General features: G+C 43.1%; 1 protein-coding gene across 2 annotated transcripts in view; it reads left to right on the top strand.

The window, feature by feature from the left end:
- Nucleotides 1-26,438, top strand: part of Cdk6 (cyclin dependent kinase 6) — a 206,320-nt gene that overhangs the window by 136,594 nt on the left and 43,288 nt on the right. For both annotated transcript variants that reach the window (XM_076566237.1, XM_006991209.4), the window contains exon 5: nt 9,986-10,095. In XM_076566237.1, coding sequence (XP_076422352.1) covers nt 9,986-10,095 — 110 coding nt within the window. The remainder of the gene's footprint in view (nt 1-9,985; nt 10,096-26,438) is intronic.

The raw sequence follows: 26,438 nt of genomic DNA on the forward strand, positions 1-26,438 counted from the left end.
TCTACCTGGTTCTCTACTCTCCAACTGCTGATTCTGGGTCTCTTCAGCTGTAAGGACACATGAAGCAGATACATACGGTGTGGTAAGAGCTGGGATCACTTGTGTTTGGGGATGGACTAGGCAAGGTGGGGTTCACAAGAATTAAGAATGCCGTTGTAAGGTGGACCCTCTAGATAAACGTCTAAGCATTATCTGAAGGCCACAAGGCATGACACAAGATGCATATTTGAAGAACCTCAAAGTTGCTGGATAAGTTGATCATGGAGTTAAGCAGAGGACATGGTATCTTAGTTAGGGTTGCTGTTGCTTTAATGAAACACCATGACCAAAAGCAACTTGGGGAGGGAAGAGTTTACTTCACTCACAATTCCACAGGACAGTTCATTATCAAAAGCAGTGAGGGCAGGAACTCAAGCTGCCAGGCACCTGGAGGCAGGCGCTGATACAGCGGTCACGGAAGAGTGTCGCTTACTGGCTTGCTCAGCCTGCCTTCCTACAGAATCCAAGACCACCTACCCAGGGATGGCACCGCCCACAGTGGGTTGGCCACCTCCCCCCCCCATCACCAATGAAGAAAGTGCCCTCCCGGCTTGCCTAGAGTCTGATCATTGGAGGCATTTTCTCAATTCCAGTTCCCTCCTTTCACATGACTCTAGCTCGTGTCAGATCGACACAAAACTAGCCAACACACCTGGGTAGGTGGTACTTTTGCTTGTGAAGAGGGGAAACAAGTATAAAAGTAGAGGAACAAGTATCAGATGAAAGGCAGGGCAGACACTTTGAATTGGAGCGTTGTACATCATTTCAGTGAAATCACCTCCCGAGAGAGCAGTCACTTGAGGAGAAGGCAGGAGGACTCCACGCTTAAGACCATGCCACACCTCCTGACCCCAGGTGCCCTTTGACTGTGTGCTTTCCTAACTTGTGGCCACACTGTCCCTTGCTAACATGGTGCCTTGTAGAGAGAGAGCACATGATGAACTTAACTGAAGCTCGCTTTGATCTAGGTATAAGGTTTGCTCTTTGGAATGAAACCTTGGCTGACCTATACTTAAATACAAATAATAAGCAAAGGCTTGGGAAGGGGGCCTCTGGTGCCCTGTAGAATTCAGACTTAGAGAGTTTCAGGTCAAGAAAAGGCCAGTTGGTAGGAAGTCATCATGTCTAATGGGACCCATGGATCCCATGGGATCCAGGTGGCTATGGTGCTGAAGGTGGTGACGGATGTGTCAAAACAGTGAGAAGAGGATCGCAGACACACTGTACTCCGTGCGTGGAGGAGGAGACACACTGTGCTCCGTGCGTGGAGGAGGAGACACACAGTGCTCCGTGCGTGGAGGAGGAGACACGGTGCTCCGTGCGTGGAGGAGGAGACACACGGTGCTCCGTGCGTGGAGGAGGAGACACACGGTGCTCCGTGCGTGGAGGAGGAGACACACGGTGCTCCGTGCGTGGAGGAGGAGACACACAGTGCTCCGTGCGTGGAGGAGGAGACACAGTGCTCCGTGCGTGGAGGAGGAGACACACAGTGCTCCGTGCGTGGAGGAGGAGACACACGGTGCTCCGTGCGTGGAGGAGGACACACAGTGCTCCGTACGTGGAGGAGGAGACACACGGTGCTCCGTGCGTAGAGGAGGAGACACAGTGCTCCGTGCGTGGAGGAGGAGACACACAGTGCTCCGTGCGTGGAGGAGGAGACACACGGTGCTCCGTGCGTGGAGGAGGACACACAGTGCTCCGTGCGTGGAGAATCTCCTGTAGAGCTTGCCCACTTCTCAGCACATGTCAGAGCACTTCCTTTAGCCGCTAGTTACAAATGAGAGAATGTGAGATGGCTCCGTTGTGTTTGTTGCGAAGTGTTCTGTGTGTTTTTGCTGGCATGTAACTCTTTAATAGCTTCCATGTAGCAGTATAATGAGAAGACTGCTTGCAAGAACTCAAGATTCAATTCTTTCTCGTCTGTGCATTCTAAATGAGTAATGTTAAATAGGTGGCCTTTTTAGATCCCTTATGAAAAGACAATAAAATTATTCCTAGTTTTTCATCTCACAAACTATACCAGTTTTCTGTAGGAAGACAAGCATACTAAAAGACTTTTATGTTGGCCTGGGATATATAGATGGGAAAAAACAGAGTTTGAGAAGATTTTGTAGTCTGTCAAAGATGATATTAATGTTCCTCATGATGTGTTGTCTATGTTCACAGTTAAGGCCTGTTAAAGTGGGCCCAGAAATAGGGTAGCACCCCACAGGAGTCACTGACACTGAGGGCATGCAGGGATGGACAGCTTCCGGTTTGGTCCTTCTCACCCTTACCTTGCCATTTAGGGCCTCTCAGAACGTTGACAGCAGAGCACCTTACAGATCACCCTGTCCCAAAGTCCTCTTTGACAAACGAGGAAACAGGAGAAGATTCCATCTGCAGCAGTTTGTAAACTAGTGTGAGTTGGGGTCCTGACAGAAAACTGATACAGAGTCAAGAGGAGGCGGTTCCAGGGAGATCTGTTTCCTGCGGCAGGATGGAGATGCAAGGTTTGGATCTTAGGGCAGTCAGACCGTCACTGCTCCGACTCTGAGGAAAGGGATTGTTCCCGGAATGAACATGCTGTCTGAGGCAGACATTGGCATTGTGAGATAACTTACTGGGAGAAAGTCATGGAGTTCAGGACCTGTTCTCCCTTCGCTCTCGCTCTCGCTCTCGCTCTCGCTCTCTCTCTCTCTCTCTCTCTCTCTCTCTCTCTCTCTCTCTCGCTCTCGCTCTCGCTCTCGCTCTCGCTCTCTCGCTCTCTCGCTCTCTCGCTCTCTCGCTCTCTCGCTCTCTCGCTCTCTCGCTCTCTCTTTCTCCTCCTGCCAAGACTCTCCAGTGGCCAAGCCCAATAAGGAACTGGAGGCATATGGCAGATAGATAGGCCACCTCCAGGGCAGAGATCATTCAGACAAAGAGAAGATCTCCAGCCTGACCTTCACCAGGGCCTCTCTACCAACTGTAGCCACCTAGCATGAAGCCCATGGCCTTGGCAGTGTCTTCAGGATCCAGGTGAAAGTGAAGTGTGCATAAATACAAGACTTCTGGGTACAATACTAAGTGGGAGCGGCTGACTCGGATGCATATTTTGAGTCCACACTGGCTTTGGCTTTACTTTATCTTACAGTCTTATTGAACTGGTTCAAAAAAAAACTTGTGAATAGAGATCAAAGCCCTTTAAACAGATACATTGACTTATGTAAACATCCTTGAACTCCCCTTCAGCTCCCCCTCCTGCTGCCAAATCCATTCAACACCTCTAGAGGCCGTTAATACATGTAGTGGTTGTAATAAACATGGTGTTTGCTTTGGTTCCAGCTGGCCCCAGCCAGACTCTGCCCTTAGTTCCTATTGTTATCTTTGCTTACTGGACAACTGCATTGTTACCATTGGTAGCAACCTTTGTCACAGATTTCTCAGCCTTGATTCTTACACATTGAGCACATGGCTTCCCATGACAGTGTTTTCAGATTCAGACTTAACATTATACATTGGCTCTTAAGGATATTTAGAACTGTTGAGTGAAGAGAATGAAAATTTAATTGTGTGGTTGAGAACTGTGCTTATATCATGTAGTAAAATCATAAAACATTTTTATCAGTACTTTTCACTCTTTATAAAGCTTTCAAATTAATAATTAATACTTTTCTGCTTGTACAGACTTAAACTGGTTGTACATTGGGTAGTTTTCCATCAGAAATTTTCAGACACAGAAAGTATATTAATTCCTAAGAAAAACAAATTTGTGTTTTGCTGCCAGAAAAAAAAAATGTGTTATACTTTGTTCTCAAGGACTTAAAACTAGATTTGGTTGCAATAAAATGTTTTAAATCATAAAGAATTTTGGGTTTTAAAATTATAGCAACTTAATATGAGAATTGAAGGATTATGGATTAGATAGTATAGAATAGTCATAAAATAAGATATAAATACAGGGAAACATATATATGCACATATATATCATAATAATACATAAACCAGAGGGTGACTTTTAGAAAATGCTACTTTATGTCTAATATAAAAGGTGATACTTTGCTGCATTTTGAAGTAAGCCCTGTGTACTACTGGGAATTATTCCACCTGAAAATTAAATAGGAGGGTAAGTCTTAACAACTCAGTTTCTTTTCCACAAAAATACAACCAAAATCCATGTGTCTTGAAATTAATATTGTTAGTTCACGGAGAGTGTGAGTGAGCATAATCTAATTCCTCTCTGTTTTGCTTGGTGATGATTTGTACAAACTAAGCAAGCCTTCACTTGAGAGGAGTTAGTGACTTACTAAGTGAGAGTGTCCCTGAGGTCACTATGTGGATGTCGTTAGTAGGTGGCATCCCTTAGAGACCACTGTCCTGATCCAGGCTGGAAGACAACAGCAATCTCAAGCCAGTGGTCAAGGAAATAATTTGACACCAAATGGCAGCTGAATTTCTACAATTTGCAGATTCACCTAAAAAAAAATCTCACAGTAAAATGTTTCAAAATAAATTCAAAATCATGTCCACCAGTGGTTTAATTCCAGCCTGCCTTTACCTGTTGCCTCATGGGTGTTCGGCACTGAAAGTTCTCCATGAGATTCCCAGGAGGGTGCAGATCATCAGATCGCCCTCGCCTGGAATCCCAGCCTTTCTCAGCTACATGCTTTGGACCAGTTTATGCCTCCATCTGAAATTCCCGGTTCTCAGCTCTAAAGGACAATGTGCTCACTAACCACAACTGGCTCCCACCAGCCACCCCATGGGCATACTCCAAGCTTGGTGACATATGTCCACTGCGAGCTGGATGCCTGTGTCCCTGGACATTTTTCTAGGCACATTATGGTCATTATGCTCACACCTACACATAATGTCTTAACAAAAATCAGAACATACTGCAATAGAGCCCAGAGTTGATTATTCGCTCAGCAGTGTTCATGGGCATCTTTACAAGATGCAAACAATCCCATTCTTTTTTGAAAGATAAATAATGCTCTCCTCGTGGTCATTGCTGCAGCATAAACATCCTTAGGAATGACTGTTTAGTAGTATAAATATTGCTGAGACTGCTGTATCAGGAACATGTACTATTAATTTTGTACACTGTCTTACTTTGCTTTAAAAGAGTTGTGCCAGTCTGCAGTTTAAAGCTTCCAATAATATTGTTCTGCTAATTTCTTTAAATCAGCCCCACCCCGGTACAATTTCATTGCATTGTCCCATTCCCACCCCCACCCCCCATCTTTGGCCGTTTGTATTTCTTACGGGTTGACTGCCCACTTTCCAATTGCATTCTTTTCTTACCGGTTTATACAAGTCCTTCACGCAGTATGGTGTTCAGTCCTAACTGACTCGCCCGTAGGAGTGTCCAACCTTGTAAATCCGTCTCTTTCTGGACTTCATGTGGTGGTTTTGTCTTTGACACCTTCTGGTTTCTTTGCCTCAGAGTTGTTTTCGCGCCAATATCATTCGGTTTTCCTATTTTTTGTATTAATATTACCTTTATCGTAGGGCATTTCACATTGGTGTCATGCTTTGCCGTGACATTTATTTAGGTTTTATGTTCTTCAGCAACAGTATGTATCATTTCTCTTTGTGTAGATTTTATATTAATTCCTGCTTTACCTTTTTGTATTGCTGAGTGAATATGCTGTTTTCTTTACATTTTACAACTGAATTAACTAGGACTTGTATATTTGTCTGTGTGTACCATCTGAATTCTCATTCCTTTACTAATATTGTGTCGTTGTAAATATTAATTGCCAAAAATGTAATGCCAACCTGTGTATGAAATGTAAACCTTTAGAAATTCGGGGCGGGGGGGGGGGTAATGTAATGCCAACCTGTGTATGAAATGTAAACCTTTAGAAATTCGGGGGGGTGGGGTGGTGAGAAGGAGCAGTGACAGGAAGGCTCAGGCCTCCCTCAGAATTGGGCAGACACCGCCAAGTGCAAGGACTTACATGACGTACAGCCTCAGTGGCAGGTTGTTAGGAGAAGGTTGTTCTTAATGCAGAGTGCTCTTCCACACCCCACAGAACAGCAGCAGCAAACAGGTGTCGTCAGAAAGAAAACAAAATAAAGCCAACCAAGTGGGCATTGGACAGGTTACAGTCTCTGGTGGTAATAAATAAACTAAGTAACTCAGCCATTAAAAGAGAGCTAGGAGGTGGGCCTATACCGTAGTGGTAGACTGCTTGGTTAGTATATACAAGACCTTGTGTTCAGCCCCCAATGGTTTAAAAAAAAAACACACAAGATAACTATAAATAAACTGGTCATGTGGAAATGTTGAGATACTTTTTTAGATTATTTACTCCTCAAAGTATTGTGTTCTTTGACTAAAGGAAAAACTAAAAATATGTATTATCCAGCGATGAGCAGAAGTCATTAAAATTGAGATGGAAATAATTATTCTGTTAATTAAATTTGAAAATTAATAAGAAAAGTTCAAAATAAGAAAAGTGCAAGGAAAAACAAAGATGATGGGGAGAAATTGTACAGGGTAAATGTAGAAATCACTAGATCATCAAATAAGAGAAGAATGTTTCCAAAACAAAAACAAAACTCCATGTGAATTTTTAAAGTAAATAATATGACTAAACTCCTGACAGACCTGACATTTGTGAATAGAGAAAATCTAAAGGGGACACACACACACACACACGTCAGTTCAACCAAACTAAAGCTAAGATAGTAAGAAATACTGTGTAGAGATTTTAGCCGATACAGTTTAAAGTTGAGATTAAGGAGTTTATAGAAAAATCTTTTATCATAATCAAAACTGACTCATGAAGAGGGTGAAACATGGACGAACCCATTACCAAGAAGAAATTCCAACATTTGTAAAGACACACAGCTGACAAAGATGTAGGCCAGGGTTTGGCCGGTGAGTTTACCTCTCAGAGGGTTAATTATTCCTATCTTTAATGCTTCAGGAGTAAAGAAGGAAGTGGAATGCTTGCATATTCCTGTTGTCAAAACAGGAAAAAGTAGCACACAAAAGCCCTATAGGCTACTCTCACTTATGAAAATATTAATGTCCTTAAAAATGTTTGTGGACAGTTCATAAGTGTATTAAGAGGATAATAAGCAATGACTAGGAATGATTTATTCCACGGAAGCAGGATTGCTACAGTGTTAAGAACTCTAATGTCCTGCCTGTCATTAGAAAACAGAACAATCGCATGGTCACTATGAACCGATATTTTTAAAGCGTCAGATAAAAACCTATGTGTTCGCCGCGCAGTGGTGGCGCACGCCTTTAATCCCAGCACTCGGGAGGCAGAGCCAGGTGGATCTCTGTGAGTTCGAGGCCAGCCTGGGCTACCAAGTGAGTTCCAGGAAAGGCACAAAACTACACAGAGAAACCCTGTCTCGAAAAACAAAACAAAACAAAAAAAACCTATGTGTATTTTTGAGTGGTGAGTAAATTTTAAAATGAGTAGAAGGGAAATTCCTAGATCTATCAAATGTTCTTATTTTTAATGTTGAAACATTTTTAATGGCCACAGTAGAAAATGCAGACTAAAGTATTGAATGTGAAGATAGCATTGTGAAATTTATTAGGATGAGATACCAGAAATCAATTTCCTTGGTGCATCTTTAAATAACAAGGCATTCAGTTTGAAATTTCATCTGTCACAATGCTAGGCTTTATTTTGAATGGAGGCAAATGAATAAATAAATGTGTGCCTTCACAATGTATATGTGTGCATGTGTGTGCCATTCAAGCGGAACTTGGTGAACAGTTTGCAGCTGACTTGTGTTTACAGTATGTCAGAAATAAAGAGGTGCTCCTCCTTCTGTGAATGCTAATAAAGTAAAAGTATATTTTGCCCAGTTATCTTCCTAGGACTGATTGCCTTAAAATCACTACTCTGATATTGAGACCTAGTTGTTATGGACACAGTATCGTAATAGATATTTACAGACATACAGTGGATAACACCTTGTGCAAGCCCTCAAAGGATGTTAGAGGTAGCAATGAGTTCAGGATGCTGGTGGCATGAGACTGGACCTTGTGGGAGAAATAGAATTTGCACACATAGAGAGAGGAAGAAAAAGCTTCGTAAGCTAAGAGAACAGAATGAACAAATGTGTGATGACAGGAACTATAGGCTGCTAGGAAGAAAGGCGGTACCTAGACTCCGCTAAGCGTTCCCTCAAGCATGTTAAAATAAGAAAAAGAAGAAAGGAGAAAACAGATGAGCAAAGGCTCTCTCGTTGGTGAGTTAGCTTAAAGTCCAGACACCTTCATTTTCCAAGGTTCCACAGATGGTTCCATTCACTGTAAGGGTGGAAAGCAGTGGTGCAGTCTAGCATTTAACTCGAGTAACAAGGATGTAGGGGCACCCTGGGAGATGCCAGAAAGAAATATATTAGAGTCAGGTGAGAACCAAGATAATGTTGTTTTGATTCAGTTTGTATTTTGCTTTTATTTCTATTACATTACCATAATTCTTACAATTTTTTGTTACTATTTTAAGATAGGGTCTCAACTCTGTAGCCTAGGCTGGTTTTAAAACTCATGGTCCTCCTGCCTCAGCCTCCCAGGTGCTAAGGTTAGGCATGTGCCACCATGTCTGATATAGTCTCCTCCATTAGATAGCAACCAAGTGTCTGTTAAATACAATTGACCCCTGGGTGAATTTGAAGCAAAACATGAGTTGAAAAGGTGAGAACTGTCAGTGTTTCTGTATATTCACCCCCAAAAGCTAAAACAACACGATTTTGTTATTGCTTGTACTTATGTAGGTTGATGGGACTCACCTCAGCAGTCTTGAGTCATCTGGGGCACAATCTGGTCTCAAATGTCCAATATTGGTGGCTCACATAGCTCTCAACTGACAGCCTAGCAGGGACTTGTCAGAGCATCTTTGTGGACATCTCACAGAATCACTGCTGAGTCCAGAGAGGAAGTGCCTCAAAAGCAAGTGCTTGGAGGGACCCAGGCTACAAAACACCCGATGAGCTAGGCTTGATTGCCTCAGACATCGCTGCCATGTTCTGTAGGTCAAGCATTCAGTGAAAGCCGAGTAGACTCCATCCTGTGAGGAGAAGAATGTGGACATACAAGGAGGGAAGGAAATTGATGGGAGACATTTTTAGAGACTTGCTACCACAACATCAATACACTAACTAACACAGGATCAAAGTATATGAAGTCAGTATTTCAGGAAATTTAGATAGTAACACAGACAAAACAGCGAGGATAAAGGGATCTGAATAATGTAAAGTGTGTATTAAAATATGTGAAAATATTGATGGATTATCTGACACTAGAGTGCACCCTTATTTCCGGTATCTCCAGACCGGAGAAGCCCTTGATTCCCTGCACACACAGGAATCTGAAGCTTCGACCTGACGTTCTAAGAGTACAGCTGTGCCTCTCCATCTGTTCTGTTAAATGGGTTCTTGGGATGATTTCTTCATCCTTGGGTGCAAATACTTGGGTTATGCACTCTCTCTTGTTTTTCCTCTGTCTTGTTTGCTAACAAAGAGCAGCAGCAGGGAAGGGGGTTTTGTTTTGGTTCCCCATAGTATGGAAATAAGAACAGTTTTGACTTGGCCTGGGCTGCTCAGTGTGCTCAGGGTCATCCTCCAGTGGCCGCTGGAGTCCTATTTTCTAATCGTGACTTGGGAATCGAGCCATGGTTGTTTTCCATGTGTTGTTTTGAAGTCTCCTGAGTGGGGGAGTTTGATGATAAGAATTTTGGCTTTGTTTTATTTTTTTACTTGCTTTCTGAAACTTATGTTATTTGCCATTCCTGGTCCCATGAAGGGAGTCTGGAATGGGAGCCCCGGGTTCGGGATTACGCAGTGTGATGCGGTTTCCTGTCCTGGGCACTCCATGTCTTTGTCATGCCGTTGCCGTGATGCACAGACACGCTGCAGGAACCGGATCTTGTTCTTGAGCCACACAGGGTTGGCGAGTAATCCCTCGGCTGGATTCCCCGTTAACGCCCAGATCCCTTTGCTGTTGCAGGTCGTCACGCTGTGGTACCGGGCCCCAGAAGTCCTGCTCCAGTCCAGCTACGCCACCCCTGTGGACCTCTGGAGTGTTGGCTGCATATTCGCAGAGATGTTCCGCAGAAAGTAAGAACTCCATTCCCTCTTTGAACCCTCAGTCTATTGAGTGGCAGCTTGGTGTCTCTGTCTCGGTTGAGGTCGTGATCATACCCCCCTGCACTCAGTCCTGTCCGAGGTCCACAGTCCACAGTCCAAGGACTGTAGCGCCTGGTTGTGGAAGCTGTCTGGAGAGTAATCTCCCGCTGCCTTACTAGTCACTTGAAACATCTTACAGTGTTTTTAGTGAAGAAAGACCCTCAGGGTGGGCTTTATCCACAGGAGGATGATCAGGGCTATGAAATACACAGGAGTTTTTATCAGGGGTCCTAATGGGGAAACCGCTGTGGGGGGAGGGGGTACAAGGCGAAGGGAAGGCAGACATGAGTGGTGCCTCACAGTACTGACAGAGTCCTGCCGTATGGAGAAGAGATCTGGCACATTTGGGCACGGGAGAGTGGTGTTGGTTGATTTTGCTCTTTGCTCTTTTGGCTCTTGTGGGGGGGGCTAGGGGGGGCACCACCCAGCTACTAAATAAAAACATACACAGCTACTAAATAAAAACATACACAGAGACTTATTATTACTTATGAAAGACTGACCTTAGCTTGGCTTGTTTCTTGCCAGTTTTTCTAAATTAGCCCATCTACATTTTGCCTCTGGGCTCTTACCTTTTCTTTTTCTGTATATCTTCCTTCCTTCCTTCCTTCCTTCCTTCCTCCCTCCCCCTCCCCCTCCCCCTCCCCCTCCCTCCCTCCCCCCCTCCCTCTTTCTCCAGAATGCCCATGGCAAATGGACAAAACCGACTCACCAGTCCCCTGACCTCCATGGGCCTACTGTGGCATGCATGTGCACACAAAGTAAAATGCGTGCTTGAAAAGGAGATTTGCTTAGAAGGGGGATCCACTGATCAGACAGGATTTTGTGTGTTCTCAGTGTCCAAGTGTCCACTACAATTGGAGATATTTTCAGCAGTGGTAGGAGAGTTGTGTGATGTCCAGGGCCACACTGCATGTGAAAGCTGTAGTTCACTTGATCTTTAGGTCCCAAAAATTGGCAAACAGTACAATAAGGTTCTGTCAGGGAGCTAACCCTGATCTTTTCTGTTTTTGTTTCCCTCGAGAGAGGTGAGTGAGGAAGCTGGGTGTGTTCCCACTGAGCGTGTTCAGAATATAGCTCTGTATAACTTCTTTTCTGAGGAAAGAAGTGGTCAGCCATTGTGGCCTGCTGTCTGTGAGAGCCAGAGGAAGTATGTGTGGGTGAATTTTGTGAAGGGCTTCTAGACCTCAGCAAAATTCACTGTAACTCTCACAGGATGGGATTGTGGCAAAGACACACTTGAGAATACAAAGAATGTTTCGTGCTGGCCTACTGTGTGTCAAGAACATTACCAGAGTTTTCCCATTGTGTTGCCTTTTCTAATCCTTGATGTAAGAAGAAACTGAATGAATGGCGGCTAAGAAGTAGCAGGGGTATGAATTGAAAGGGAGTCCAGTAAATTCTAATCTAGTAATGTTTAAAAAACAAAAAACAAGAGCAGGAATACAAATTAGCCATCAGCTAAACTGCAGTGACTACCAGCCAGGCTGAGGAAGAAGGGCTTGTGTATATTGCATGCATGTGAAGACCAGAAGTCTACCTCAGTGTCATCCACATTTTTTGAGACAGCCATCTCACTGGACTAGCTGATGAAGCTAGGCTGGCTGGCCATAGGGGTCACCCCCATTTCCACCTCCCCAGCCCTAGTGTTACACGCTCAGGCCATCGTGCCCGCTTTTCATGTTGGTGCTGGAGGTGCCTGAGCCTGCTGGGCAAGCACTTTACCAACTACGCCGTGTCTTCTGCCCTTCGGTAGGTAGTTTTTGGAAGTGTGGTCCCTGTGTGGCGCTTCATCATTACTTGGGCCTTTCTCAGCATCCATCCTACATCTACTGAGATGGGATTCTGGATTCTAAGTGCGTCAGGTGATTCCTTTATCCAACAAGAGGGGAACATATTAGGTTAAAGGTCAGAGATGGGATTAAAACCCAGAAGTAGAGAGCAGGATGGGAGTTAGGACAGGTGTTCCAGGCTAACCAGGAATAACTTAATAATAAAGAGTCTATTAGAACAATGTTCATTGCAATTATATTTATGAGTCTAGAATTTTCCTCAGTATAAAAATGGGGTCCCTATTTTGGGGGTGGGGAGGTCAGTTACTTTTCCACAATACTATTTATTAGATTAGCCATGATTGATGATTTTAAAAACCTGTTTTTGAAGATGCTAAAAGAAAGATAAAACTTAAAATATTAGAATTGAGCATTCACTAGTCAGTTATTGGCTCTATTTTTAAGTCTGAGTGATAGCCACCTATGGAAGATTCAACCCCAAGTTTCACTTTATTTCTAACTAATTGATTAGTGTAAATGGATAATCAGGTTCCCATGCTAGCTTGAGGGCTCTTGAATAATTGGGAACATACATGAAACATTATATTGCTGGGTCATCAAAACCTTTTTCCTATGGGAAATTTTCCTTCTGTATTCCAATCCAACATGACAAGAGCAGCCCTCTTCCCACCTCAGAATTAGGACTGGGAAAGGAGGCTCAAGGAAAGGCTTCTTTGGTGACAGTGACAATCCTCTGCTTGTCCTTGGCTTCGAGGGTAAGATACTAGGTGAGACCCATCGGCTCGTCGGAGTGTGGACACAGGAGAGTGCCCTTCTCCTAAAGGCGCCATATGAAGGCAGGAGGTTGAGAGAGACATGAGGGAGTGAAGGATTAAAGGAGAAAGCAGTAGCAGACCCTGGGTCCTGAAGCTAAGCAGAGTAATTCTAGACCAGACACCTAACCTTCCCAGGATGCCCTGTCCCTGCCTGGCCCCTGCTGCTTGGCTGTGACCTTGAACCTGGATGCAGTCTTTGATCTTCGTTTCTGCTCAGCTCACAGTGATGCTCCTGTGATTCTCCAGATGTCTGGGCACAGCATGCTTCTTACTTAGGCCGGAAGTGTCCCAGTACTCCAGCATCACCAGGATCCAGCTGGACTCCTGATTCTGTGTAGATCCTATTGAGAATGCAGAAGCCCAGGATCCCGAAAGTATACTCTTTGATTACTGTAGAATAATCTAAGTCAGGGAATATTGGTACCTGTCCATTTTGTGTACCCACTTGTTGCAGAGACAGTAATTTCTACATTGTATCATCTTTATTGCCCTCATTGCTTTTGTTATATCCTTATGGCAGCTTTACTACCATTTACTTTTTTTTTTTCTACCCTGAATCAGCTTACTTTTTCATTTAGCCTCACCCTAAACAAGATTATATAAAACTATAGCTTTGGTAAACTGGTGATTTATTTGTCTGATAAGCATTAGAACCTATTTAAATATCAACATTATTAGAAAGCGGTCCATGTCCATCCTCTAATATGACCTCACACATCACCAGCTGGAAGTACCTGATGTCAAAACCCTGTAATACAACTCCCTCTGGAATGGCTGCTGTGTAAAAGGCCCACTCTTCAGAGATGATGACTGTCTTAAATCCTAGTGAAGAAGAAAGTCACTGTGTGCGTCATGTGTTCATTAAGCAGAACTGCCTTATAAAGGATGGGGTGCTGTGGGTTGGTATAAGAAGACTGTTTGGGGGAGTAAAGAATTCTCAGTGTAAGCCTAAAAGCCACATCCTAGTTATTTATAATTATAGAATTATATTTATATTAATTTTTATATAGAATTATATTTATATTAAAATCTTTGAGGAATAATCATTTTTGCATGAGCAAAACTTGCTATCCTCCATAACCTGGGAGAAGAAAAGAAGCCGTAAGACTAAACGCCCGTGTTCTGACAAGCCCTGGCCCAGGACCTTCACACACATCTCACCAGGCCACATTCAGAGGCCCAGTACCTGGAGGGGAGTGATGTGGGCTCTTTTCAAGCAGGATGGGTAACTTACTCAGGAACACCAACTCTCACATGTAGAGCCAGGTCAGAATCAAAGTCTGCCCAACACCATAGCTGTTGATGTTTCTGCTCTGTTATGTTCTTGCTCCTAACATTACCAAACATACAAAGCCTGTATTTTTTTCTCGAGTATTTTATGTATTACTACAAGAGAAGAGCAGTGACATTTTCGAGGTGGAGAAGCAGATCACACAGTCATTGACCTTGATTCCCAGTCTCCTTATCATTGGAAAGATTGATTGATTCTCATTAACATTATCAAGATACACGCTTTCTATTCTAAATTGGTGCCTAGGAAATGCAAGCTCAATAAAGAAGTCTTAGAGCAGATGGTTGCCAAAGAGCCAGAGAGTTAAATACCATCTGTCACTATTATCTGAGTTTAATAACTGCCTGCACTGACCCACAGAAGCATTCTACAAAATGGACAGACTGGATTAGAGCTAGATTTTTTTAATCTTCCCTCTCTGGCTCTTTGTAAGTTAATGTCACATTGAAGTTATACTTTACACTCAAACGGTCAGAATTTTGCTCAGTAGCCATATAGTTAAATGATTGGAGGGTTAGAGGGAGACAAGCGGGGGATGAGGTGGTATTTAACTATGTGCTAAAATAAATTAATAATCTCAACTCTGCACGTATCTCTTAGTTGCCTTGGGGTACTGGCCAGAACTATTAGTTTATGTTTTGAAAGTTACGGGGTTTTTCAGGTTAAAGCAAAGTCAGAGAATGTGCATTAAAAAAGAATAAAATACGCTACTGATTCTTTGAATATGGAGATTGTGGTGAACAGATAGTGATTCTTAGAAATACTGGGTTGCCAGCTGATCCTTAGCTACAAAATGCCAAATGCCACCAAGAAGAAGACAACAAATACAGTCACTGTTAGCAGGAAACAAACAAGACTTCATGGTTATATGGCCCCTCGTCTGGTGGCCTCTCTAGACTTGTCGTCACTGATCTCGATGAATTAAATGCCCAGCAGCAGCAGCAGCTTAGAGTTTCTAGCTGTCTTTTGTGGCTCAGTGGCCAATGAGCAAATGTCTAAAACATTACTGAGTGCCTTGCCAATTCCCCCATTGTGTGCTTTGTTGGTGGCTCTTCATCTCTTGAGTGTGCTCCTAGTGATGTTAAGGAAGTGCAGTACTTAACTGGCTGTCCGGATGCTCAGGCACCAGGAGGTAAGAAAACCTGTCACCTCAGGCTCGCTCAGAATGCATGTGCAGGGCTCCAGGCACTAGCTCAGCTGGGCTGACACCTCTCTCTTCATGGTCTTCATTTAAAGAACAAGCAGATTATGTTCTCATGGATGAGGAAATGCCCAAGATGGTACCCAGAGGGAGGGGCCCAGTCTTGGTAGAGTGATGGATGATCTATCCAGGAGAGTTCTGCCTGAGGGCAAGCAGATACTTCCACTTGTCCTGAGATGCCACTGGGCCTGGGCTTGCAGAGAGCCTCACAGCCTCTCTCCGGTGTGGTACCCTGGCTCTGTCTGTGGTCTTCTCCACAGACGAGACTTCGTCCTCTCCAGTCTTCAGCTCTCCTGTCGTCACGCATTTTCTCTTTCTTCTCAGGTTCCCATCTCTGTTCTTAGCAGCCAGCACCTTATTCTGGCTCTTTGTACTCTGAGTCTTGGGATCCTTTTTCTGCAGCGGATCACCTGCTGCCCTGGCCTTTTCTGCTGGTGTCATCATCACACCAGCTTTTCCTGTGTATGTACATACCTGCACTGTCCTCTCTGAGAAGGGAATTGTGTTATTAGTACCCGTCTGCTGCTCTGGGGAGTGATTCTCACAGTCTCAACAATCTTGTGCCTTCTTTTTAACACTCCCAAGTCTAAGTCTTAATTGCATCAACTAGAGAACTTTAGCATAGAGCCACACACTAGAGAGCAAGAAAGAATGTCACTTGTGATTGTGGTTTCACGTGGTAGGAGACAGAACAATGTAAAGGTCCCAGTTGGCTCAACCCAGAATCGCTCAGCTCATACTTTCCGTGTCTCCACCAACTAGCAGTAAGTGTTCCGTGACTCTGGGGATGAATTTCAGATTTGGACTCATTTCTCAGAGAAATGCCTCTGAAGAAGCATCCTCTAAATAGGTGATTCTCAACGTTCCTACTGCTGTGGCCTTTAACACAGTTCCTAATGCTGAGATCTCCCAACCATAAAATTATTTTCATTGCTACTTCATTACTGTAATTTAGCTACTGTTAGGAATAGTAATGTAAATATTTTTGGAGATAGAGTTTGCCAGGGGATCACGACCCAAAGGTTGAGAGCCACTGGTCCAAGTCATCCATGATTAAAAAGAAAGTTCTGCTTACAGACAGAAATAAGGGCAACTCAAACACATATATTTGCTCGGTGCCTGCCAACTAGCTCTTTATAGGCATGCCCTGCTAACTAGCTCTTTATAGGTATGCCCTGCTAACTAGCTCTTTATAGGCATGCCCTGCTAACTAGCTCTTTATAGGCATGCCCTGCTAACTAGCTCTTTATAGGTATGCCCTGCTAACTAGCTCTTTATAGGCATGCCCTGCCATTCTCCTCTAGTCCCCTTCCCCTGGCAGACCCGGTCCCATGCTAGGATTCCCTTTACTTCAGACTGTTAGTACTAAAATCCTGTTGATTTCCACACTCCCAGCCCTGCATTCTGCCTCGCCCCCAATTTGTTGAGACGAGTAAAGCCGTCCAAGTAAGCAGATCCTCTCCCTTTCTTTCAAAGCAGAAATCTGTTTTCTGCTTCTCCTCCTTCTCTCGTCTCCCTCCTGTCAAGGCAAATCCCGAGAACCGTGTTCTTGCCATTTCGTCTGTGGTCCTTCTTCTGATTTAGTAGATTGCCATCTACTAGCTCTCAACTCTGTGTCTCAAATGACCTTTCTTCTACTTTCCAAGCTCCCAGTCCTTCTCCTTCCCTTCATGGCCAAAGGTCTTTAAAGAATACACATAGATGAAGCGTCCACTTCTTCACCACTGGCTCATCCCTTATCCTTTCCAGTGACAAAAAATGATAGGTAGGGTCTGGTAGGCGGCTCAGTGAATCAAAGCATTTGGCATGCAAATCCGAGTTTGACCCTCAGAACCTAGGTAAAGGTGGAACAAGAAAACTGAATCCACAGAGTTGTCTTCTGATCTACACATGTGAGTCACTCTACACACATCACCACGTACAATAATAATGAATGAATTGGTAGTTTGTGAAGTGATGGGTAACATTTTAGATTACTTACTGTGAGTCGGCTGCCATATCCGTTGGTTTAAAATGTAGTTGCATCTACATCTCCGAGTAGCTTCATGGGGTTCTGTTGCCACCTCCGTTTACAGGGACGACACCGAGGCCAGCAAGGTTAAGTAGTGTAGAGTTCCACAGCCTATCTCGTCAGTGATGAGGCTCTGAACCCAGTCACATATGATCGCAAAGGCCTCCTGACACCCAAGGGTGGGCATCCAGGGACCTCCTTCCACTTCTCACTGGGTATCTGCAGCCTCTGAATATGCACCCTCTCATTCTGAGAAACCTGCCTGGCTGCCTGTGGGTGATGAGCACATTCCTGGGTACCTCCACCTCAGTCCTCTTCATCGGCTTCTTTTCATCTCCCGTGTCCTAAAGCTACATTCCTAAAAGTTTTACTTAGACAAGATGGAGATGACCCTCAGGTGGACCGTGTCTGCCATCCTCCTGAAGGCGCCTTCTCCTTCAGTGGCCTCTCGAACCTGCTGCTTCTCCTTCCTTTGTTCTGATGAAATACATGTGTGCCACCGGAGTCCTCAAAGTCACTGGAGGTTCATCTTCATCTTCCTTCACCCAGGTCCTGTGGGTCATGTGTGCTGGGTCTCTCGGGCATTGCTCCTTCCAACACCAACTTCTGTCACCGTGACACAGGGCTTTTTTAACACTCACCACCTGGGACAGTCAGTTGCCAACACCACTTCTCACCAACTTGTGTCTATGACGAGTCCATACTCCATAATCACACTTTCACAAAAACTTAACCTAACTAATGTGGGGTTATTGAGCCTAAAGACCTTTGTAAAGAAGCCCCGACTTCATATGGCCCTTAGCAAGATGTCCTTATTTGACCCTACAATGTGGCTCCAGGTTTTCCTACCTAGAAACCCGTGCCTTTGGAATTGGAGGGAGGGTATGGTGGCTAGGGGTTCTTGCTGCTCTTGAGAAGACCTGAGTTCAGTTCCCAACACCCACATGGTGACTTCCAACTGTCATACTCCAGTTCCACAGTACCCCATGACCTCTTCTGGCACCAGGCACACACATGATACATATACATAATTCATGGAAAGCGCCTACACACATAAAATACATTAAAATGTTTTTTAAATGTTAGAAACCCTGGCCCTTCTGTTCCCAACACCTACCTGCCTTTCTTCAGCTTCCACAGCAGTACAAGAGCTGCCTCCTTCAGGAGGAATCCACCACAGCCTGCCTCTCACTCCACAATCCTGTCTGCAGCTGTCTTACTGAACTTTTCTCTGCCATGGTCTTCCTGAGCACACTGGTCATCCCCCATATGTACAGCCAGAAACTGCGGGACACAGATTCTTTCCTAAGACTGAAATCCCAGTGTGTGTTCCAGCCCTTTCAGCTTTGTGACTGAGGGGGGCAAGCCACTGACCTCTAGATCCTAATGTCTTTCTCTGGAGTTCACTGTGCTCCGGAGTCCTCAGGCACCATCTATGCACAGCCTGAGATGTTTGCCGTCCCTTGCTTTCCTCGTTTTGACCATATTGGGCTTCTGAAATCTTACACAGTGTATGTAATGTCCACAGTTCACTCTAACATACTTTGCCTCTGTAGAACTGTGTCTTGGGCATCAGTTCACATCTATAAGTTGGCGTTTATCAACACCAGCAGATTTTTCCAAACATGATCTCTCTAAACACTGCTTATACCTGGGAAGCCTCCTCATCTGAGACCTTGATCCATATGCCTTCAGAAACGAGGACTGCCACAGGTTGAGTTAGGAGATCTAGATATCAGTTTGCTGTGTCTCTTAAAGAACAGCCTGGTTGTAAAAATGCCCAGTGGTACTGATGTATAGAATAGGAATTTTTTTGTACTCTTATCAAAAACTCCCAGGGTAACCCACTAAACATACTTCCCTATCTTTTCTTGACTATAAATGTGTACATATTTATAGTATTATTACATATAGACATATTAATACATATAGAAATATTCTTCTATAAACAAAGAAATGGTTGCACACTAAACCAATCAAAAGCTGTCCATTCACTTATTTTATAACAGCTATAATTTAAAAAATAAGTTAATAATAATGTCTTTTATAAACATCTAAAGCTTGTTTGTTCCTTTGTTTGGGACACTATTATAAACAATGTTGCTGTAAAATCATTAGCCTTGTTTTTATAGAACATTTATCCAAGTATTTCTTCTGTATGATGAATTCCAGAAGCAAAATTAGAGGTCATATAACACACATTTAAAACCTCTTCTAGCTAAACAAAATTACCTCAAAAGTTTTAAGTTTAAACTTTAAGTTTACCTTAAACTAAAATCTGTATGGATCTTAGGGGGTAGGATTGAGATTTCTGAAAATTAGCAAAGGTTATCTGGGAGCTGAGGATGTATCTCAGTGGAAGAGGACCTGCCCCGTGTGTGATATGTTTGAGGCGCTGGGTTCGATCCTCAAATCCCTAGAAAGATACAGCTTGTGAAGAATAATACAGGATAGGAATGTTATGTCATCTTTGGTTACCCTGTGTATCTAAAACAAACACCGGCTGAAAACAAGTAAATACAGTAACTTCTTATGAAGCCATTTTAAAGCTTGGTGATGCATGAGAGAGGTAGTTCAACTGTAACGTTCACTGTGGGTTTCCTTTTTAATCAGTTCAGCAGCAGTAGGAAGGAATCTTCCTTTCTGTCAGTTTTAAAGAAAAAAAAATGTAGCTGAGTTCCGACAGATTCTCAGATGGTTCTTCCCAGTCCACAGACAGTCCAGAAATAGTTCCAGAGCATTCACAGTGTCTGTGCTTTGAGGACTGTGTGACTGATCCTGATCACCCTCCAGGGAGGACCTGGAACCTCTCTACCTCCTCCTTTGTTGGTAGTCACTGGATGATATGTCCTTACTTGCAGTTTTGATTTGTGGTAAATTGCCATGGGGTGATTCTGTAAGCCCCTCCATCAGCCATTCTGGATAGGAAAAGGCTCAGACTCAGTCTCAGACCTCAGGTCTGTTTGGTCTTTCAGTCACTGTGTTGGATAAAAATAATTAATTTGAAGCAAGGAGCCACACACTCTTAACTATAAAATCCTTGGAGAGAAAGGAGACATTGGGTTCATGGAAATCAGTTTTACCAGTCTGACCTTTAGTGGATGGCAAACATCTCCCCACCTCCTGTTAATAGGTGAACAGGAGGTGCTTTGTAATGATAGAAAACAAAAATATCCAGGCCTGTGCCAAGTGGTGTTAGCTGCACCATAAACCTCCAATCCAAGTTGAGTCTGGCCTTGGAAACTTCCAAAGCATGATGTATTTGTTGTTTTATAACATTCACGCAAATTTCCCAGACAAGATAATAAAGGGGAGTAGAGTTATTTGGATGAATATTAAGGTCATGCCGTTTCACTGTACTCCTGCATAGTTTCCTTTATGTGGCGCTAAAGTTACAACAAATGGTGAAGTGTGGCAAAAGATGGCACTAACATGATGGGTGGTGGAGACGATCTGGGCACTGCATCAGGCGACTCACTGTTGTGTTCCTTGTCTGGTACTTGGGCCAAGGGTCCTCTGGGTACCTGACTGAGTCTTTCTCCACTCTGGCCTTCCCCTGGAATGACAGAGGTGGCATTTAACGACTCCAGTTGGCTGAGAATCTTTGGGCATTGTTCTTAAAAACTACCAGAGCTTCCTTCCATCCCTCCCTTCGCCTTTTCTCCTCTCCCGTATCCCTCGCCTTCCTCTGTTCTTCTGCCCACTTTCCCTCTTTCTTTCCTGTCAGCTCCCTTGGTTGCTCGCTCATCTTCTTGTTTTAACCATTGAAAATAGAGTGTTCAACACGATCCACAGCCGTACCTTCTCTAATCGTACATGATGGTGTCCGGTTGTTGGTGTCTTGCACCGGTTGGCTTGACAGATTTAAACATACAGGTATTAGATAGGATTTACTGAAGAATAGGATTAAGAGTTTTTGGCTATTTAAGTGTGCATGCATGCAACATATGTGTGTATGCCCACATGTGCGCACACTCACACACACACATACACACACACACACACACACAAATGATGGCATGAGTTTGGTATGTGCATGGGCTTTTGTTCCTACTGAGTGCTCCATGGTACTATGAACTTACCTCTCCCACCTAAGGGGCGGAGGGAAAGTCAGGCTTCCAGAGGAAGTGAGGGAATATCTGCAGGTGAAAACAGACAGAAGAGCGGTATTATCTCAAACATGTAAAATTTGTAAAATATAATAGCTACTCAGAAAGCAGTAAAAGTGGGTTCAAGGTAATTATATGTGCATTGACTACAAATAGCATGGATGGATAAATTGTTTCTCTTAGAATGAGGAGGAGAAAACTAAAAGAAAAAAGTGTAACTTTTGGGGAATAATACTGAGCAAGACAAAGTAAATTATCCAGAGATTCAAAGGAAACAAAATTCAGAAAATCGTAATTAATCAGAAAAAAAATCAAAAGAAAATTGCTAAAAGTCAATAAAGTAGCACAAAAACTGCTAGAAGACATCCTGTTAAACAGAAACTAAAGTCACATGGATTGCACATTCTAGATTTGTGCAAACAGAGCTGAAAAGAGAGATGAACAAGATGTGGAATTGTAAGGGAACCGAGTGCAGTAACAAAGTGTGGTAGGACCGACAGGCAGGACCAGTACAGCGGGAAACAGCGTCACACAACGCAAACAACAATAGGTTCCGAATGGTGACGTCATGACAGATATGGAGGGCAGCGAGTGGAAACCTGAACTAAGTTGTTGATGGTCATGTAGTAAGCAGAACTATTACCAAAGAAACATGTTCCCAAACTGAGGAAAAGGCTTGGATATGCAGAAAAGTCTACGTTGTATGGGGACGATCACTGAAAAGTGACACTCCAACCTGTGAGTGTGGAAAACTCAATTCAGATCAACCAGAAAATTGACTTTCAGAAATCATGATTCCAGATATGGGTGGGCTTCAGGGCTGTCTTACTGTAGAAGATGCCACTCCATGCCTGTGTCTTCAAAGGCTGTCTTCACTCACAGCTGAGTAGATGTTGTCAGTCAAGGCTCACACATCTGCCCACCAGAGTGCCTGGATAAAGAACTCCATCTTCTGTCTAAAGAGCAGTCTTGAGGTTCATCTTCAGGACTGCTTATGACTTATATCTATGCTTACCCACTGACTGAGACAGAGTGATGGAATTTGATTGCCCATTGCATTGAAGTTTAAGGAGCACACAACTCCTTTTACAAGATAAAGGAGGGAATGAATACAAAGGACACAGCTGATGGAATTCACTCCAGAGACCAACACGGCACGTCTTGGGAAGAATAATGCTAACAAGGATCAAATAAATTCATTTCCAAGTTTTACAAGAAAATATTTTAAAAGGCCAAGCTAGCTTCTCTTGTGTTTCTCTTTAATTCTCTTTTGTTTAACCAGCAGCCAGTTGAGACTAAAGAAATCTTCATGTCTTTGTGAAGGCGAAAGAAAAATCTGAAGGCAACCGCATTGTCTTAAATGTGGAAAGTCAGCAGGAAGTTTCACATACTCAAGGGTTCCATAACTGTGTGTTTGTTGGTTAAATACCAGGTAGAGGGTTGGTGAGACTCAGCCAATAAAAGCACATGCTGCCAAGCCTGTTGACCAGAGTTCGATCCCTGGGACCCACTTGTGGAAGAAGAGGGCCAACTGCAGAAAGTGATCTTCTGTCCTCCATGTGTGTGCCCTCCACAACCCACACACACATGATCAAGTATCAGTTGGACTTATTTGAGCTAACGATGGGGAATAGCAGGGCTAGAACTTGGGAATGGAGTGGCATGGTATGATGGATGCAAGATGAGACTATCCCCTGACTCACCTCTCCTCCAAAACTCTCAGGAGAGCCAGCAGACCTCACCTGTTGGTACTGGTCACACTAATGACCCTGTAGGAATGTGGTTGGGTAAGGATATTTTTCAAAACAACATCTGGATGAGGCTTAAAAGCAAATAATTTCATTATGACTTATTAGTCCTTATTATGAGAATAACCCTGTAATTGGACTTCAGAAATTCCCCCCAAAAAAGCCTTAGGCAAGAGTGTACCATCAGATTTAAAGGTCTAATTAAATATGACTAAAGTCATTTTAGCCCACCAGTAACTAAAAAAGCAATGTTCTCTCTAAAGACCTTTTAAAATACAGAGAAGACGACTAGGTCCAAGTTAAAAACTAAAGATGAAATACAAAGGGAGATGAATGAAATGAGAACACATTAAAAAGACAAATAAATAGCCAAATTGTAGTCTTTAGGAGGCTGGGTGGCAAAGGGTAACACTGAAACTTCAAATTCAGGAATTCAGAATACACAAGCACATCAAGTTCAACTTTGGGGAGAATTTTTACCTTGTAATAGTATTACTTCTGGCATCTTCACATGAATTCTCACTTTAAAGATAATCTGTGCTAATACAAAAATCTAATGAATAAGTATTCAACATAAGTGAAACTCTTTAATAATAGTCTATCACTGCAGTTTAATGAAGTGTTGAACTGTAAAAGCATTTGTGCAGTGGTGTTCTGTTCACATGAGAATGCTCTTGTAGTGTCTTAGTGTAGATACTTAGCTGTTAGACTGCAGTTCCCCTCAGACCTTACCCATTGTTAAGGTGTTGACATAATTCTATGCTCATGGCTGAAGAGTCTCTGCCCTGGTGAAGATGTGAGAATATAAACCTTAGAATAGGGAAATGGACCCGTCTAACCATGTGGATCTTTTATAAGTAGGTGGATGGATGGATGGATGGATGGATGGATGGATGGATGGATGGATGGATGGATGGATGGAAGGAAGGAAGGAAGAGAGAGAGAGAGAGAGAGAGAGAGAGAGAGAGAGAGAGAGAGAGAGAGAAAGGAAGGAAGGAAGGAAGGAAGGAAGGAAGGAAGGAAGGAAGGAAGGAAGGAAGGAAGGGAAAGAAAAGAAAGAAAGAAAGAAAGAAAGAAAGAAAGAAAGAAAGAAAGAAAGAAAGAAAGAAAGAAAGAAAGAAAGAAAGAAAGAAAGAAAGAAAGAAAGAAAGAAAGAAAGAAAGAAAACTTTCTCAGAGTGGAGGCAGAAGAAAACAGAGCTGGCTGCTCAGATGTCTAATAGGGCACAACCAGGAACTAGAGAAAGGCTGCTAGGAGTGAAGAATAGCCCTGGCTCGCAGCCAGCAAGAAATCAGTAAGTTTCATAGCCACATTGAATTGACTTTAGCCAACAACTTGGCCAATATTGGGAGCTCACTTACTCCTACAGCATCTAGAATGAACCCCCGCTCTGCTGATAGATAATTTGATGTCAGAAGTTAACAAAGAGCCAGCTTTAGCCCACACAGAACTGTGAGATGGCACCCTGGGCTTCAACCACACAGAACTGTGAGATGGCACACAGGCTGTTTGGGCCACTGAATGTAAGGTAATTAGCTACAGCAGCAATGGGAAGACAATAAGCCAACATGGGAAGTAATGGCAGCAACAGAAATCCATCAGGACACGATGGAATAAACAGTAAACATTTGAGAACATGCAACACAGAATGGTTGTCGTTGATGTCTGGCTGAGAATTGTTTACATAGTAAGAAACCCCAGATCTGAGGCCAGGAAAACTCAAAGGGAGCCTGTGCTCTGCACCCAGCTGAAAGTGTTGATGAGGAGATGGGGTGTTTGGGGGAGGCAGGAACATATATGCATGTGTGTATCATTTTGTAAGGGATACTTTAGAGATGAGCCATATTGACGAAGGAGCCTTGCAGAGTGCTGTAATGAAGAGTGTGGGTGTAGTGTTTGCTGCTACTCGTTTGTTTACTTAAAGTTGGTATTGTGTATGGTAACGAATTGGTGAGAGGAAGAAACGATGATGCGAAAGGGAGATTGTTTTGTCAGTGGACACATGCTATTCCATTGGTGTTTTATCTCTCTGGGTACAAGTGTAAAACTTAGATTTTTTAGGATGTGTAGTTTCATGTTTGTTGAGCTCTAAAGGCTACTTGCTTACACAAGGCTTCACCCCAACATGTAGGTACAGTGAACCCATCTGCAGTGTGAATTACTTCAGCAACACAAAAGCGTGCTAATGCACACTCTAATTCCAAAGGTAGCTGAACACACAGTTTGACACTGTGATACCAGGCCACTTGGGTTTCAATCTCAGCCCTTTGTTTCCTCGCCTTGTAGACGCAGACCAGCTTCTTAACTTCCCTGTGCCCACTTCCCCTTTTAGTGACAACTGATGATTATTATTCCCTTGCTTATTATGCAGATTCATTATAAAAATACTCTAGATAGCTTTGAAATAATTATAATTGCTGTTCTTTCCTGAAACATGCAAATATTCCAGAAACTGGGGCTCTCTGGCTCCTTAGACTCAAGAAGTCCCCCAAATCAGACATGGTGTAAACATTCTATATGAAAGCGCCAAATCAAGGCATCACTCATCAGTCAACCCCCCTGCCCCTCAACTGTCCCCCACTCTTACTTTCCACTTCAAATTAGTGAGACTATATGTAATATTAGCATTGTGGTAATAATAGACACTTAGCAAACTCAGAGACTCATGAGAACACAGTACTCTACAAACCTATATTCTAGCCAGGCAGTTTTACCCAGGCAGTGGTGATACACGTCTTTAATCCCAGCACTCTGGAGGCAGAAGAAGGCAGTGCTCTGAGTTCGAGGGCAGCCTAGTCTACAGAGCGAGATCCAGCATAGCCAGGGATTCACAGAAAGTCCCTGTCTCCAACAACCAAAAAAAAAGCTGTATTCCACCAAACTGGAAAATCTAAAAGAAATGGATCATTTCTAGATACATATTGATACATTCTGAAATTAAATCAAGGTGAAATAGATAATAATTTAGACTAATTACATTCAACAAGATAGAAGCAATAATTAAAATTCTTAACTAAAACAATGCCCAGAGAGCCAGATAGATTCAGTACAGAATTCTTCCAGATCTTCAGAGAACCAACACGATTCTTCATCAAATTATTTCACAAAATAGAAAAGAAGGAACATTTCCAAATTCTTTTTACAAAACCAGTATTACCCTAACCCCAAAACCAGACCAAAAACAAGAAAAAAATCTGTAGGCCAATATTTCCAATTAACAGAGACTAAAATTTTCAATAAAATACTTGTAAACCAAATTCAGGAACACATCGAAAACAGTTTGATCGGTTTTTAATTTTGCATTCC

The sequence above is a fragment of the Peromyscus maniculatus genome, chromosome 3 (genome assembly GCF_049852395.1).
Source record: "Peromyscus maniculatus bairdii isolate BWxNUB_F1_BW_parent chromosome 3, HU_Pman_BW_mat_3.1, whole genome shotgun sequence".
Classification (NCBI taxonomy): Eukaryota; Metazoa; Chordata; class Mammalia; order Rodentia; family Cricetidae; genus Peromyscus; species Peromyscus maniculatus.